The 18,727-nt window shown below is 31.5% G+C and overlaps 1 protein-coding gene across 1 annotated transcript; it reads left to right on the top strand.

Annotated features, from left to right (window-relative positions):
• Positions 1 to 13,925: 13,925 nt before the first annotated feature.
• Positions 13,926 to 18,698, top strand: LOC111365931 (chaperone protein ClpD, chloroplastic). The gene is made up of 9 exons (XM_022986498.1): positions 13,926 to 14,900; positions 16,041 to 16,201; positions 16,293 to 16,522; positions 16,688 to 16,796; positions 16,873 to 17,003; positions 17,334 to 17,435; positions 17,533 to 17,814; positions 17,928 to 18,028; positions 18,128 to 18,698. The coding sequence occupies exons 1-9, from the start codon at positions 14,221 to 14,223 to the stop codon at positions 18,504 to 18,506; spliced, it is 2,175 nt and encodes a 724-aa protein (XP_022842266.1). The 5' UTR covers positions 13,926 to 14,220; the 3' UTR covers positions 18,507 to 18,698.
• The last annotated feature ends 29 nt before the right edge of the window (positions 18,699 to 18,727 follow it).

Here is an 18,727-nt window from a genome sequence, read left to right as displayed (position 1 = left end):
TAAGAGAGTTATAAAAAAATAGAATAAAATCTATATTTTAGGATGATTTTTGTAAAATAATGAAATAATTATTGATGATTATTTAGTGTTATCATGATACATGAATAAGTCTTATCTAGTTTAAAAGATCTATTTTATTCCAAATATAATTCTTATTTTGGACCCTATAAATATACGGCATTAGTTCATAATAATATATAATTGAGTTTTGACTCTTTATTTCTTCTCTTATTTTCTCCCTTCTCTTTAGTTTTATAACATGTTATCAGTACGACTCTCTAAAAAAAAATTATATCAAATTAGTTTGAAGGTAGTCTATATTCAATTTCAAATCAAACACGTTATTTTAATTGCCACATGCATGCATAATTATTTTTTTTTCCCTTTGAACGTAAGTATTTGTATGCATATCTATACTCAATTTTACAAAACCTTTTTTCCTCTACCACAAGCGGATAGAATTATTATGCGTAATGATTACTTCCGTTGCTAATGATTATTTTTCTTCATTAATGCATAATTGCATATGAATTCGTGTTTTCTCTGCTTTTGTGATATTAATTTCAGACGATGCAATTAATGTTAATTTTAATATTCTAAACATCTATATATTTTTACACGCAATTCTACCGCCACATCTTCTCTTGATATATATATATATATATTTATGCCTTTAACTTTGCCTTCATTGTGGAATTCACATGTATATTTGAATTTTTTTTTTCTAATTCTACCTTTAAATAAACTTAGATGTTCACTTTTTAAATTAATAATTTATCATTTTGTTGCTCCTGAACTAGCACAATATTATAATTAATATTTCAGAAAAATATTAATTGTAGATAAGTCTATTATAAATAGTTCATTGTTACTCTTGTAGTAGCACAATATTTAATTAATATTCTAGAAGAATATTGATATATTGTTCTTGAAAAAGCAATAGTGAAATACAACATGCTCCCGATGTAGAACATATTTCAAATAATATATTATTTAGTTTTAGTGTTTATCCATGAAGGAAACACACGTAAATTATGTCAAGTTGATATTGACTATTTGATTAACTGAGTTTACTGCACTTGACATATCTAGCAAAAATTTTTTATTATGAGTACTCGATGCTAATATCCATCTTATCTCAAAAGGTCTAGGAGAGACAATAAAAGAATGAAACAATGAATCCTTACAGGATTGTGCAAAAGCATTCATCTTCCTCCATCATCATCTTCATGATATATTAAAAATTAAATATCTCACTGAGAAATATCCACAAGTTTTTTGGAAAAATTAACTGAAAATTTTGATCATCAGAAGAGTATAGTCCTCCCCAAGGCTCGCCATGAGTGGGTGCACCTTCGTTTACAAGACTTTAAAACTGTTAGTGAGTACAAATTTGAATTGTTCAGGATATGTTTAAAGTTAACTTCGTGTGGAGAAAAAATCACTGATAAAAATATGTTGGAAAAAACTTTTTCCATCTTTCATACATTCAGAACTTATATCTTACCTACTAGTCCCTGAACAAAATAATGAAATGTTGATGAAAAATCATGGTTTACGTCCAACTGGTTTTGTATCATTGCCTAAAGCAAATGCAATATCAGAATAAGGACGTGGACACGGACGTGCAGGTGGAATAAATTATGGAAGAAATAATCAATTAAATTATCAACAACCAGACAATAATTTCAAAAGGTACAAATCAAATGAAAGTAGTACATCTAAAAATGAGCACGAAAAAAGTTGCTTCAGATGTGGAATGAAAGGACATTGGGCACGTACCTATTGTACAACAAAATATCTCATGGATCTCTACCAAAATCTATCAAGGGAAAGGAAAAATTTGAGACAAATTTTGCTGATTATGATAGTCCTATTGATGTGACTCATTTGGATGTCTTCGATTTTTTTGCTGATCCAAATGGGAATATTGACCAGATGATTGAGGATGGTGTGATGGAAAAATATAGATTAGTTTATTTTCTACGTCTCTAGTATTTCCTTTTATTTTGAAATATATTTTTACTTTTTGCATAAAAGTTTTGAATTTTATTACGTATCATTAATTTCATAGTATTGAATTTTGTTAACCCTTTTTAAAATTTAAATTCAACTTTTTTTAAATATATTTACTTTTTTTATTTATAGATTCATGATAGATTGTCAAAACACCTGCTTGATTGATAGTGTAACTACACATACTATTCTTAAAAAAAAAGACGAGAAAATAATGTCAAGACGATATCGGATGCATCGAATATCGTTGAAGGCTCCAAAAAAGCTTGTATTATTTTATCAAATAATGCAAAATTATATATTAACGATGCACTTTATTTTAACAAATTCAGAATAAATTTGCTTAGTTTTAAAGATATCTGCTGCAATGGATGTCAAATTAAGAGGTGTAAGAAAATAATGTTAAATATTTTTGCATAACTTTTTTTTGTATTTGGCAAGAAGAAAATAAAAGAAAAATTACAAGCACTCCCATCTGACATGTATTATACATTTATAAAAATGGTTGGATCAAATAATGTTACGAACCAGAAGTTTGTAGACCCAAAAAATTTTATACTTTGACATGATCGATTCGGACATTCAAGAGCTGTAATGATATGACGAATAATAAACAACTCACATGGATATCCTTTAAAGAACCAAAAGATTCTTTTACCTAATAATTATCCATATGTAGCTTATTTGCAAGGCAAATTAGTCATTAGACCTTTAACTATAAGGGTCAATATTGAATCTGCAACTTTCTTGAAAAAAATTCATGGAGATATATGTCGGCCAATACATCCACCACATAGATCATTTCGTTATTTTATGGTATTAATTTATTCTTCTACTAGATGGTCACATGTTTGCCTACTTTCCATTGGGAATGTAGTCTTTATTAAACTATTTGCTCAAATTATAAAATTACGAGCGCAATTTCTCGATTACTCGATTAAGACTATTCATCTTAACAATGCTGGTGAACTTAGATCACAAGCATTCGATGTAAACATTCAGTTGCGCTTGTTTATACACAAATGGTTTGGCAGAGTCGTTTATTAAACGTCTACAACTTATTGCTAAATCATTACTTATGAAAACAAAACTCTCAACTTCTGTTAGGGGTCATGCTATATTACATACTGCATCATTAGTTCGTATAAGACCAACTGCCTATTATCATTATTCACCTTTACAACTTGCATTTGATCATGAACCTAATATTTCTCACCTACAAATTTTTGGTTGTGATGTCCAAGTCCTTATTTTACCCCCCACAACGTACTAAAATAAGTCACTAACGAAGACTTGAGATTTATATGGATTTTGATATACCATCAATTATTAGATATCTCGAGCCTTTAACAGGTAATTTATTTACTACACATTTTGCAGACTGTCATTTTGATGAAATGACTTTCTTAACTTTAGGAAGGGAAAAATTACATCCTGAAAAATAAAGTAAAATCTCTTGGAATGAAGACAACGTAGCTTGTTGCACAACTTAAAGGGGCTATATCAAAGGTGACAGGACGAAATATATTTCTCCAAAATTCTTTCATACACATGAGTTTCAAAAGAATGTGAACATTGATATCCAACAAATTCGCTCAAATGACAATGTGGCCGATTTATTCATAAAACATTGCAAACATTTACATTCAAGAACTTGGTTCAAAGGATTGAAATGTATCGACTCAAAGATTTTCAGTAATTTTCATCAGGGGGAGTAGTTGTACTCCTTTTCCTTAGTCTATGTTTTGTCCCACTGAATTTTCCTAGCAAGACTTTAATGAGGCGGCATTTTCTTTATACTCCAAAATACTGACAATCAACTGTATTCTTTTTTCCTTTGTTTGATTTTTTTTCCTCACTGAATTTTTATTAAACAAGTTTTTAGCAAGACAGTTATTGTACAAATAACCATAAAAGGGGAGTTGTAAAATAATGAGATAATTATTGATGATTATTTAGTGTTATCATGATACATAGATAAGTTTTATCTAATTTAGAAGATATATTTTATTCCAATTATAACTCTTATTTTGGACCCTATAAATATAGGACATTGGTTTATAATAATATACAATTGAGTTTTGATTCTCTATCTCTTCTCTTCTTTTCTCTCTTCCCTTTAGTTTTATAACAAAGATGATAATAATGGTTAATTATCCTTATTTATGTTGTAAAATATATATTAGAATTATATTTATTATATTAATATAAGACCTGATTTTTGAAACTTTTCTCCAAGTTTGATAATTGTGAAATTGTATTCTTAAATTATAGTAGTTATGTATTTTTCTATAAAGGTTATACTTTGTGTTTCACATGTGTGTAGGATTGTTTTTATCTTTATTTTCAAGTGGGATAGAAAGGTGTCAAACCCCGTTGGACTCTATTGAGTCTTTATTTAATTTTTATTTTTTTCAAAAATTATTTATCCTCAAAACTTATTTTTAATGATATATTCTCTTTTGTAAAATTTTATGTACATGAATTCATAACTTCTTCTTTCTTTTTAACGTATATTCTTCAAAAAATCATTTTTTAAAAAAAGAATAATAATAATTCTCAAAATATCAAAATGAAACAAGGGCTAAAATGCATAAAGAAAAATAGATTTTTTTTTTTTTTTAGGAGTCACTAGTTTCATCACTGATTCTTATATATATCTATTTCACTCGGTATCCTTGTACAAATTTTAAAAAGTTCTCTATTTATCCACATTTCATTCCAAACTTATCTTTATTAAATTCATTCATCTGAACACTATATATCCACGTCATTTTATATATTTATCTTACTTTAAGTCTACTTGTGTTTCCACATTAGTGACAATGACATAAATTCAATCAGTCATTTTTTTTGGATAAGTTTTCAGTCTCAAAACTTCACGAAATTAATCTGAAGAAAGTGGAACTTCTTCAATAATTGATCAATTGGTCTCCCGGGAATCTTGTCTTGACCTTGTGTATCGTCAATGGACTCACCCACCAAGGCACCAGTAAAATATGTTCAAAAAAAAAAAAAAACTGAAAGATTATTGAAGCAAAAACTTTTTGTTACAAGGTAGAAATTATGTCCCTAGACACAGAAGAACATGAAAAGAAGAATTTTTTAGAAGAAACCGGTAATTTATTAATTCTACTGCTAGAGTAAGGGGGAAAATGATATATCAGTAACTCAAATAATTACATAGTTAAATTTAGTGAGATTATTCAATTTTCCACTGCGATTGAAACTAAAGATGAGCCACGAAATAACGCTTGATATTTACATAAATTTTTGCCTGTATTTTAGTTTTCTAATGTGTTGTCAACCAAGTAAAATAAATAAATAAATAAATAAAAATCTAAAAATCAAGTTCTATTATTTAAAATAGAATCATCTACACTCAATTAATATGTGCCTGGGAAATGTCCAAAGATCAATTAATTGATTTCAGAAGCTTCATAAATTCAAAATTATAAATGAATTGTTCCTCTAGCTATGTATGCGTAAAGCGTAATGCTAATTATTATCATGCATGATAATGGAACGTCAATGATATGGCAACCCTTTTAGCTTTAGTTAAAGAAAATGTTTTATGAATATTAGGATTTTAGTTATCAGAATAGTCTAAAATAACATAAAATTTGTATTTAATGAGAATGAATATTAGTGAATAATTTAGAGGGATATATTTTTTCTGATTTTATTTGTCTATCTAAGTAAATTTATGTGATGTTAAAAATGTAATATATTTTAAGGGTGATTATTCACGCAACAGTTTTTGTTAATTGCAACATATTTTAATTATAATTATAGACTTTGAATTTTACTCATTTTTTGTACTTATATCTCCAACTTTTTCATTACATTTTTATCTTTAACCTTTAATTAGTTATTACATCTAGTAATTGATAACAATCTTTTATCCAAATATCATGTTAACGTGAAAAATTATATTTTGTCAAACTTACGTAAATATTGTTTCTCTTGTGTATTTAAAAATGCAGATGGCAAATAAATATTTTTTATTTCATCAAAAAGATTTTTTGATCATCATCTGAAACAAGGTATGTTAATCAAAATAATATTTAGATTAAAATACGAGAAAAAAGTTGAAAACATAAGTACAATGTAATTATAGCATGGCACAGTTAATAAAAATTGTTGTGTGAGTATATTTACTGGATTTGATCTCCTACCCACTGTGAGCATGAGTTATTATGTTCACTGTGGGTGTAGATTATAAAAATTTGCTTCAAGACGCAATAATAATAAGGGAAGTTTTTTGCTTACTTCGAAAGATTTTCAAAATAAGTCTTATTCGATTCCCTCCTCATCTCTCAGTCTCTGGCATTTTTGTCGGTGAAGGCATTTTTGGCATTTTTTACTACAGATATGCTAGGGGTCCTTCTGTTAGAATGTTTATGCTTTGTCGGTTTAGGGTTGAATGAAGAATTCATTGTAGAGAAGTTATTCGAGCAAGTCTAAAATTTCTAAACGAATGCTGACAAGATCACCAAAGGCTCATTTTAAATTTTACTAGCAACATAATTGTATTATAACATGTTTGATATCATAAAAATTGTAATGATTTCACATTTCAAAAAGATTATCATCTTCGTGTCATGTGACACGGTACTATGTAGAATTAGTGAAGCTTTATGTCCCACAATATGAATAAATCTTCGGTATAAATGAGATAAACCTTTCCCAAACAAACTCTTAGTCTAATAACTTTTTTAGGGTTAACAATGACGGAAATTGGAGGTAAGAGAGAGAAGGATTGAGCATTTCCACTTTTTTATAACAAGGAAATATAAATGTAAACTTGTATGGCTAACACTCTAACTTTCTTCTGTTGGTGGTCTTTAATTATAACATGTAACTTCATTATTATTTTTTTTCTTTTTATGTGCATAAGGCTGATTCATCTTGTATACTACTTTTCTATGATCCTTTTCTTTTGGACGATGTGATTAATTGAATATGCCATCCTCTTATTAAAAAGTTACAGGTGGGTTCCTTTAACAACTCAATAATATTGAAAAGAACTAATTCTGAAAGAGCTGGGACTTACTTTTTGAAATAATGGTTTTGAAGTTGTAAATGAGGAAATGGATGCTGGAAAAAAGGTGGTGCTTGGGCATAATTTTGAGTGGGTTTTCTTTTTTTTTTTCTTTTTTTTAAGATTAAAGTAAATTTGTATTATCTTTCGTGATAAAATCAAAATTATATATTTACTTGATCAAAATGATGCTCAAGTGAATGAGAAATTAAAATTCAAAGTTTACTCATTGGAATCGGTTTGTATGTCCAAGGAAAAAACAATTGTTGCTTGTCACACGTAGGAAAAATGAAGTTTATATATGTTCACATTTTATTAAAATGTAATCATATGTAGCATAAAACTCTTTCTACATGCACGAATAGAGGAATGCAAATCATGGACCAAATTGATACCTCGAGCTATTGAACTCGTGATGAAAAGATTTGCGTAGACGAATGTTGAACCAAGATTGAACCTTTAGTAGGGTCCATATTTTTCTATTTATTTTATTTATTTTCAACGGCCTTTTCAACTTTTATAACTCTTCAAACTCCAGTAGTTAATAGTATTTTTAATAGGTTGTACCGGACTTGTTATAGATGAAATTAACTTGCTGTTCATAGAGTTGAGTCTATAATAGAGATCGATTTTCCTCTATTACATATATGAAATTAACTCTCATTTTATTATCTTCTTTGTCTATTTGAAATTTTCATTTTCTGTTTGAGTCTTGGTGATAGTTCAGATAGAATTTCGATTCGTCGAGTAGAAATTTAGTGTTTGCTTTCTACTACTTCCATGTTGTATCCTGAAACCTCAAATACTTGTCATCGAATTTGTTTTAAAAACATTGTGTTTACACTTTCTTGTTTGTCCTTTCTTCAATAATAAATACATTATTATATTATATTATATTACGTGGTTTTGTCTAAGTTCTAACGATGGATGCTTAAACTCAACTTGCCTCGAGTTATTTTCCACTTTTGATAAATCAATTATTCAGAAGGTTAAAGTTGTTAGAGGAATAATGCTCATTGCATAGGATTTCGTCACAAGGTTTTTGACATGGGCTACGTTGACAGCACCTATGTGGCTCCTTTTTTTTCAATCTGTCCAATAAAATTTTGACACCTCTCTCTATTTTTAATATGTGTCAGTCACATGATTTGTATAGTAAAACTTGTCATTAGAGATACCCATGATTCATGAACGTTGTTTTCCATATTTTCTATAAAATCGGCTCTTTCATGCAGTCTAAGATTATGAGTGATTTGATAAAACTCCACATTTGGGCTCTTTTATTTTGCGCCACTCCTTTCGAATTGCTTCTTTTAAGGGCATTAATCACTTTATCTATAAATTATTGGTGTACCTCGGAGACAGAAAAAAGAAAATTCGTATTTTCTTTTTTTCTTTTTTTCCTTTAACAGTGAGGAAAAATATTTACACGATTTTTAGCCCATGTTTGACTCCCTTTAAAATAAAACAATTCATTGCTTATACTTATTTTCAACCATACATTCACACAAAAATATATTTCTCATAAACCAAAATTTTTTCCCACTTTTTAATCACATATTCTCCAAAAAATATCATTATTTAAAACGTCATTTTTACACAATAATGACCATCAAACAAGAGTTTAATGATAACACATATTTATATGAATTAAAGTGGAAATTATTAATTTATTAATCTTATATTGGGCAGTCCCTTTTTTTTCAAAAAGTGTATTTTGCAATAGTGTTATGATGGAGAATGTGTGATTGGAAAATAAAGAAAAATTTTGGGTTTACATATAATATTATTTTATTGAAGAACATATGATTAAAATGGGATCAAATCACTGTTTAAAAATGTATTTTAATAATAATAATAATAATAATAATAATAATAGGGCCTTCAACAAGGGCCTAAACCCAAAATGAACCCACTGATGTAGCCCAAAACTTTGTGCAACGATTACCCAGACGAGCGTAGGTAGACCTCTAGAAAAGTGAACTTCTTTCTTTTCTGAAAAATTGAAAAATAACATATTTTCGAAAGTTCAAGTTTTTTTTACTTGGTTTTGTATTTATGCCAATAAAGGAAATTATTGAAAATTTACACAAATATGCCAAGTCCTTTTGTAATTGAAAAGTACCGTGCACAGTGGAATACATATGAATCAATAGTTTGATCAATGTAATCGCACTTTTAAAGACATTATTCTCAATACAATTTAGTGTAAGATTCTAGAATTTATTCGATAAATAATACAACTTTTCTTTGTGAATCGATTTCGAATCATCCAACAATCAGAGAATTGTATTGTAATTTTTCTCTCTAAGAAATGTATTATCATGATTTTATAATTGATTTCGAATTTTCAAACAATTGTTACTTCTATATTTGAGGACGTTTCAATTTTCCAAAATTACCATATGACCAAACTAACTTTAATTTATTTATTATTATTTTTATTTTTTAAAGATAGTTAACTGATAAAGTTTTAGCTGCACTGGAGAATGTGCGGTTTCTTTTTCTTTATATAGAAATTGTGATAGAAATTATATCTTTGTTGAATTTTACAAACTTCTTTACTTTTCTTTTGTTCTGATAATCTTGATATGAATCCACAATTGTCTTATCGTCCAACCTCCAATGAAAATTCACACAGTAAACAAGATTGAGAGGACCAGAGGTTTTTACTTTTCTTATGTTAGCAAAAATAATGAAATTTTTCTTTGCAATTTTCAAACCCTAGTGGCTTATTTATATAAGCTCAAATGGGTTTGACCTGTCTTCTAACCTGATCTAATATTTAACTAATCTAATTAATTAAATCTGATCTATGAATTAATTTAAGGGAAAAATTCACAATTAAAGTATTAAGTATTGACAATTAAACTCTCATGTCCAAAGTTTTGAAAATGCAAAAATCAGATTTTCATTTTTTTAATTATATATATTTTATTAATTGAAAATAATAAGGTTACATTTATACCGTTAATGATCACAGGTAGGGATAACAATCGGGCTCGTCGTCTCGGACTACTCGTAACTCGACTCGAAAAAAGCTCGAGCCAACTCGACTCACCTCATTTTGGAAAATTGGTTCAAGCCGGGCCGACCCGTTAAAAAAACAGAGGAAAAAATCTGCTACCGGTTGGTAGCAGATTAGCTGCCAAACAGGCAACAAAGGGATGAGAAAAAAATTCTAAACAACAAGCTCGACCCGGCTTGGCTCTTTAAGGTTCAAGCCGAAAGCTCGAGTCGAACCTTAATTTTCTGGCCGAGCAAAACTCGGGCTAATAAAAGCCCGCCTTCAAAGAGCTCAACCAGCGCCTAAGCCAAAAATGTCGGCTCAGCTCGACTCGTTTACATCCCTAGTCACAGGTTTATAATTATAAGTCACAAACTTATTTATTAGTCACGTATTATCAAATTAATTTGTCACAAATAAAAAATTTTATAGGTCACAGATGAAAAAATTATAGATCACAGTTTATCTATCAATCACATATTTTCGAATTTGTTGGTCATAATTATCAAATTTTAAGGTCATAGGTATTCAAATAGTCAGTCACGGGACAAATAGTTGGTCACATTACATACCACCACCACCTCCACTGCCGCCATCACCACTAGTTCCACTACCGACAATAACCACCCAATTCCCCGACACAACCAAAACACGATCACCACCACCGTTCCAACAACCAAAAGAACACCACCGACATCACCACTTTGAAAAACACCACCAACTACCAACAAAAACTAACACAACCACAAGGTCCACAACTAAAAAAAAAAAAAAAGGCAGCGGGTAGTAGAGTTTACAGTGCCACCATCTCCAGCGATAATGGATGAGGCTATCGCTGCTGAAAATCGAATTGACGCTCACATTTGCGAGTCCAAGAAAAGGAGGCGTTGCACCCTTTGCAGCAGTGTCGGTCTCACATCGATATTGGTGCCAGTCTTCAGAGCATCGCCAATGTAGCGGCGACGTCGTGAACGTCGTCGGTGATGAATCTCCTATAGCGATTTCAGAATTGTTATAGAGAGAAGGGAGAGTCTGTAGAGTGAGAAGAAGGAAACCAGATTGAATTGGGGAAATGATTAGGATTTTTAATTGGGTGGATTTACTATATATAATATCTGATTTTTGCATAAATAAAATTTACACCTGAATTTTGAATTTGAAAGTTTAAGTACCTGGGTTTATGTAATTTTCACTTAATTTAACAAGCAAACCAATTAATTAATTATTCAACACTTGTTAAATAATTAATTGGTAAATCTCATTATCCTAGTTTTCCTTTGTGTGTGATCCATTAGGTTCCAAATCACGATACGACGTGAATTATTATTTTAATATAATTAAAATTAATAAATTAAAATGCACATTTTTAATTTATCACCAATTCACATTCGTCTAATATCAAGTAATGTGCCAGGGCAATACATGTAATGAGAAATGTCACGTGGTATGACAAAATTAAACTTGTTCGTTTACCATGAAATTATATTTCCTTCGTCAATATGATCTAATCGATTACGAGATATGGATAAGTGTCAATCTTAATTATCAAACATATCTTTTATTCTACTATTAAGTCAATACAAATTGAAAACTCATTTTCGACTTATGAATATACCTTAGCCAACGATTTCATTATTAACTTAACTGAATAAAATGTAGATTATAATCTTTTACAATCTAAGAGTAACGAATCTTCTATTAGTCATTGACAACCTTCATTTGATTCTTGACATATCCGAATGATGCCATATTAGCGGCCCTTGTCAAAACAACATCCATCATCACCAAAGTATGACTGCCCTCATATAAGGCATCATGATGACATCAAATCAAATGACTAATTCCACTAACGAACATTAGAGATTAACCACTGACACTCAAATAATTATCTATGTGGAATCTCCCGACGGGTCTCCAATATTTTGTTCAATTAAAAAAATTCACGTATTCATTTAAATGTCACCACACTTTAGTTTATGAGATCAACCACTTAATTTACAAGTAAGAAAATGCTACACATGATGGTCCATCCGTAATAACAATATCAGTATCTCGTTATTACTTATGACCACAGGTGATTTAAAATTCAATCATATGTAATTTGTATCTTATAATCACAATTTCTTGTGATTAACAAATTATTAATATTAGAATTTACGGACTCTATTTTTTGATTTAATTGAATATTAATTAAATAATAGATTTGTTGTAAAATTGTATTAATTATATATTAAAAGTATTTATGTCTAAAGTCGATTGAATTTCGGAGATAACACTTACAACTACAATGTTGCCTATTATAAATAATTATTGTACCCACTAATGTTACTAGGAGAATCAAAGCTCGAAATTAAAAACTGAAAGTACCCTTCTCTACTGGTCATTGATAGCAATCTTTGAAGGCTGCTCGATTACATCTCCTCTTGGTACATAATAATACATCATTTGGAATAATATGATAAATAAAATTATAATTTATATCTATTTTAAAATTCTATAATGTAGCGTATAACTTACATTACAAGACGTGTCAAACATTTAAGAAAACACATATTTTTATACTGTGAATAAGATTAAGCCTCTGTTTTGTTCCCATTATTTTTTCATTAAAATGAAAAATATGACCGTTATCCATCACATCAAACCATCAAATTTGAATTTCTATCTCTTGCGCGGGACCCGTAACGATTATGTTTTTCATTCTCATTCTTCCAAAAATGAGAAACAAACGGGGGTTAAAGGTAAAATTATAAATTAGATAACATTGCAGAAAAATGATGACACCTATTTTTACCAACATGAAACACTGCCTATGTTTTTTCAAAAAAAGTTATTAATAATTTTCTTTTTCTTTTTATTTAGTTATAGTTGAACATTAATTTCAACCATATGTTCAAAAATAAAATTACTACTCTCTTTTTTTCTTTTTTTTCTTTTAATCTATACATCTATTGAAATACACTAGTATTCATATCAAGAATTAGTAATAATTTTAAATATATATAACAATACTATAAAGTTGAATTCTAATCGAGAAAACAGGTATGTGTGTGATTGGAGGTAAGAGCTATCCTCTACCTTGCATACACATTATTCTTTTCTTTTAACGTTATTGCGTTGGAATTTTCCACAGAAATACCGCCAAAATTCCTTCCTTTGGCGTCTTGGTGTTAACTACCCTTCACATTGCGTGCTTAGACCCACTTCTTCAATTAATTTCGCGTGTAATTTATGTTTAATATTTTTTAATTCCTATTTTATTTTATTCTTGTTGTAAATAAAAAATAAAGCAAGAAAAGATGTTAATTACGAGTCTAGATATACTGTTTTGAACTTGTCTCTTTGATCGTTCCATCAATACGTTTTTGTAATTTTGGTAAGTCACTTCTTTTTTTCTTTTTCTTTTTAATAAATGAGAGAAGATACTAATATATAATGTGTTAACATGGCAAAAATTGTATCAGTCCTGCTACTTGTACATAAAAATTATGCCAGAATACACATGACAGATTCCTGTTAGATATGGCAAAGAAATAAATAGTTGACCAATCAAATGCTGCCACATTTGCATTTGGTGAAATTCTGGCAAGTGCTTTTCTGTATAAGCAGAATTATCGAAAGGGAAAAGATATTTGTACACCCAATCCCTTATCGAATGTTTTACACCCTTTCACAATGTATGTCGGGCCCCACGAGAATTTAAAAATGCGGACATGTGGTCTCCACCTCTATAGTTAGTGGTAGGTAAAAGATTCGATAAAAAAATTCGGTACTTGTAGTATTGTTGTTGTTGAAATTGTATTGATAAACCTTTTCCCAAACACAAAAGGAAAGCCAAACGCATGTGGGCTAATATTGAAATTTGAAAGGCAAAACTTTTCCTAGAAAAAAAAAAGCCACCGGATTTTTGGAGTTAAGGCACAGACTTTTGACCAAATTTAACATTGCCCCCCAATCGAGACTAGTCTGCGCCGTTCTCCGCCTTCCCCGCCCTCCGACCTTTGGCGCTGACCACCACAAAAAATCTTTTGTAATCTGAGGGCAGGGCGCACGGGCACCTCATCTTCCTATTCATTGATTTTCTTCAATTTCTTCTACTGTAACTGTGTCGGTGTAATTCATAAACAAAAATAATAAAATTAAATAAATTGTCATGGAATTATCGTGTTCGCCACCGCTATCGGTGAATTTTATCCCAAATCGGCGTTTTTCGGTATCGAATAACCACCGGAGATGTCAAAAAGTTTTTTCTTTATTGCCAAATTACCCTGCCTTTCCTTCCAATATTTCCACACCGACCACTGTCTGCAGCAGTTGTTCTTCATCCTTTTCGTCCTACTTTGGAAGTTCACTTTCTCAACGTGGCTGCAGGAAAAATTCATTTTCTATCAATAAGGGAAAACGATCATTTTATGTAGTTTCTGGAGTTTTTGAGAGATTTACAGAAAGAGCAATTAAAGCAGTGATGTTTTCGCAGAGAGAAGCCAAGGCGTTAGGCAAAGACATGGTGTTTACTCAGCACCTTTTGCTAGGTCTTGTTGCGGAGGATCGGGACCCAGCTGGGTTCTTGGGCTCTGGCATTAGAATTGATGCTGTGCGTGAAGCTGTGCGAAGCATTTGGCAGAATGAAGATGATAATGGGGATGATAGTGGGAGTGTTGCTCAATCGGAGACATCATCAACGGATGTGCCGTTCTCTGTGAGCACGAAGCGTGTTTTCGAGGCTGCAGTTGAGTACTCGAAGACTATGGGGTATAACTTTATCGCGCCCGAGCATATTTGGATTGGATTGTTCACTGTTGACGATGGCAGTGCTGGCCGAGTCCTCAAAAGGTATACTTCGGATGTATGATTATACGTATATGATTTTTATCTTTCACTTTAATGAATCACAGTTCACATTGGATATATGATAGTAATTTATATATATGTTTTTGGTTTTTTGAACAGTGGCATGGATGAATATAATTGTATTTTGTATAATATGAAGAAAATTTTGGGAAATTTAGATAACAGATATTAAAAATCTGTTTTTGATATCATTTTTCTTGCACTTGTCTAAGTCTTTCTGCAGTTGTTCGAGTATGTAGATCGAGTCTAATCGCATGCACACATTAAGGAGGTTGTCTCTATATTGTGTTATGTGTTAGTGCATGTGTATGTATTAATGATAATGCTGGGCATCTCTATATATGAGGCTGCCTCATGGAAATGCACCACGAATTAAACTGATATCTATGTTTTAAATTACCTATCAAAAAAAATATATATCTATGTTTTAAATGGAAGTGTGGTTTTGGTCTAGTTATTTAGAGCAATAGGCCAGGACATGAATGACAATGCTGCTGAACCAAGAGAGCAGAAGTGTATTGTAAATAATTTAACTCGTCAGCAATTAATTCTAATATGTAGATACTATGCTGTTGATCCGTGGCTATGCTTTATGCCAATGCATCTGTTGAATTTGCTAACACCGCCCATATGAATAGCATGTCAAAATGGATTCATAATCTCCATTTCTTCGATTATCATATTTCTAAGTATCAGTGATTTATATGATTTGCCATGACATAGCCAAAAATAAAAATTAAACTAAAGATTCTGTTTGATGTTGCATTATTCTATCCTTTTGTTATGTCTAGTATTTTTCGAGTAGAACATCGAAAAATTAATGCCATGTTTTCCATTTGTATATCATAATTTTCTTTCAAAAAAATGACGAGCTACTTGGGATCAATTTCGTAAATTTTTTTACCAAAGTTTAAATATTAGCAAATGTACTTATATTTGTTTTCTGACTTATTTCTGAATTGAATAAGTCCCTTTGGCTCCATTAGTGTGGATCTGCCCTTTTCTTTATAATCATTTTTCTTACATTGGTGATTCTAGATGAATTGCACCTATAACTAAGGCATCATAATCTTTTAACAATTGCAAATTTTCATTTATTGGACTTGACTAATATGATTTCAGATTAGGGGCAAACGTAAATAATTTGGCAGCAGCGGCAGTCTCCAGACTCCAAGGGGAGATGGCAAAAGATGGAAGAGAACCACCTACTGCTTTGAAAAGGTCGCGTGAGAATTTCTTCCTGGAGAAAGCTCCTCATGCGAGATCACTGGAAAAGTCAAGAGGTGGGAAACAGTTTTTTTCTTTAGTTCATAAGTGGAGTATAAATTTGATGAGAACATATTAGAAGGATCAGAAGTTTAACATATTTAACAGATAAAAAAGCGCTGGACCTATTCTGTGTGGATCTTACTGCCCGTGCTAGCAATGGACTTATTGATCCTGTGATTGGTCGAGAAACTGAAGTCCAGAGGATCATTCAAATTCTTTGCCGAAGAACCAAAAATAATGCAATTCTTCTTGGTGAAGCTGGCGTGGGGAAAACGGCAATTGCAGAAGGCTTGGCAATACTAATTGCAGATAATAATGTTCCCTATTTTCTCTTGGTGGGTCTTCTCCTGAGAAATGACAGATTTTATATAAATAGTATACCTGGCGTGCACACACACATACACATACACACACAGAGGCTGATTTGGATTTATGTTTACTTGTACCCTTGAAATAGTTGCATGCCAACTTGATTCTGAACATTGTGCTCTTTGGAACAGAAAAAACGCATAATGTCCTTAGATATTGGTCTATTAATCTCTGGAGCAAAGGAAAGGGGTGAGTTGGAGGGACGTGTTACTACATTAATTAAGGAGATTAAGAAGTCAGGTAAGCACCTGTTTGGACTTATGTTAGGGTCAAAAGTACTTGAATCATGGCTCAGATTGATGTGGCGGCATTGCAGGCAATATTATTCTCTTTATTGATGAGGTCCACACAATTATTGGTTCTGGCACGGTTGGACGAGGAAATAAGGGATCTGGTCTAGACATAGCTAATTTATTGAAGCCGTCACTTGGACGGGGTGAACTGCAGGTGACTATCTATCTTATGATGCCTGCTTCCCCTTTTAGGTTTTATGTCCTGCCATTGGTGCATGAGATTTGGAGAGATCTATATCTGCAAGCTTTGCATAAATGAAGCTATCCGTGAAATTTAGATTCAAAGCTCTCTACTTTTTCCAAAACTGCCTTTTATTGCTAGTGCCCTGCATGCAAAAGTCTAGTTTTGTGTGTCAAAATTTTGTTGCTATAGTAGGCAAAATCCACCCCCACCCCCAACAAACAGCTCTTTGATGCATTTTTAGAATATTAGGTAGTTTTTCAAAACAGTATGCACTATGCACTAACATTTTGTTTGTGACAGTGTATTGCATCTACAACGATGGATGAATTCAGATTGCATTTTGAAAAGGACAAGGCATTGGCCCGAAGATTTCAACCTGTCTTGATAAATGAGCCAAGCCAGGTAGTAATACAAGGGATCCACATTGCACATGCTCGTATTATTATAGAAAATTTGATTTATTTTCGTGCCTTTCCCTTATGCTGTTTACATATTGAAGGAGGATGCAGTTCATATACTGTTGGGCTTGAGTGAAAGATATGAAGCCTATCACAGATGTAGATTCACTTTGGAGGCCATAAATGCTGCTGTACATTTGTCAGCTAGGTACATCCCCGATAGATATCTTCCTGATAAAGCAATTGATCTTATAGATGAGGCAGGAAGTAAAGCCCGTATGGAAGCGTCTAAGATAAGAAAGGAACAGCAAACCTGTATACTTTCAAAGTCGCCAAGTGATTATTGGCAAGAAATTATATCTGTTCAGGCTATGCACAAAGTGGTATGATTTTAATTCTTTGTGGAGTCATCTATATAGGCTATGTTTTACATGTCCTCTGCATTAATTGTTTTGGACATTCAAATTTTGTCCATCTAATCCTTATGTATTATTAGGAACTGGCTAGAAAACTGAGTGAAAATGGCAACGAGTCTACGGAGGAGGATAGTAGACTCACTTTTGAATCTTCATTGGCTTCCACGTTTAAAAATGACGAGTATGTATCTGGCCTTGTGTTCATTTCAAAATGAAGAAATGTTAATTCCGAAGTATTCGACTACTAGATTACAAGCTGAAAGTTTCTCCTTCTCCCCAGGCCTACAGTGGTTGGACCTGAGGAAATAGCAGCTGTTGCTTCTCTCTGGTCAGGGATTCCAGTTAAGAAGCTTACAGCTGACGAAAGAATGCTTCTGATGGGTCTTGATGAACAACTAAAAAATCGGGTTATTGGTCAAGATGAGGCCGTTGCTGCCATTTGTCGGGCTGTAAAGAGATCCCGTGTTGGCTTGAGTCAACCAGATAGACCAATTGCAGCAATGCTCTTCTGTGGCCCCACTGGTGTGGGAAAAACTGAACTCACCAAAGCTTTGGCAGCAAGCTATTTTGGTTCTGTAAGAACTTCTGCACTTAATTATTTTCTGTTTCTAACTAAATTTTCATTTCATATATACATTAATTTAGGATTCTCAAAGTAATCATTAGCTTTGTTCTTCTAAAAATATTAGTAACTTTTTTAAGGGGAATGGTATTGTATCCCACGAAATATGTGAATAATAAATGGATAGTAGTTATGAATGTGTGGTTGAAATTAATGTTTGGACTTTGAGCAAATAAAAAATGGAAATTATTAGTAACTTTTTAGGCAACACGAACAGAGGCATTATTTAGGTTCTTGACTGATTCCAGTTTCTTTGTC

This window comes from Olea europaea, chromosome 2 (genome assembly GCF_002742605.1).
Source record: "Olea europaea var. sylvestris chromosome 2, O_europaea_v1, whole genome shotgun sequence".
In the NCBI taxonomy this organism is placed as follows: domain Eukaryota; kingdom Viridiplantae; phylum Streptophyta; class Magnoliopsida; order Lamiales; family Oleaceae; genus Olea; species Olea europaea.
This window is presented reverse-complemented; position numbering and strand designations above follow the sequence as displayed.

Bases quoted from the DNA above. Each gene is read 5' to 3' on its own strand.
- LOC111365931 (XM_022986498.1), top strand. From the start codon at position 14,221: ATGGAATTATCGTGTTCGCCACCGCTATCGGTGAATTTTATCCCAAAT. The intron at 16,523-16,687 runs GTGGGTCTTCTC...TCTTTGGAACAG, and splicing joins ATGTTCCCTATTTTCTCTTG to AAAAAACGCATAATGTCCTT. The intron at 17,004-17,333 runs GTGACTATCTAT...TGTTTGTGACAG, and splicing joins TTGGACGGGGTGAACTGCAG to TGTATTGCATCTACAACGAT.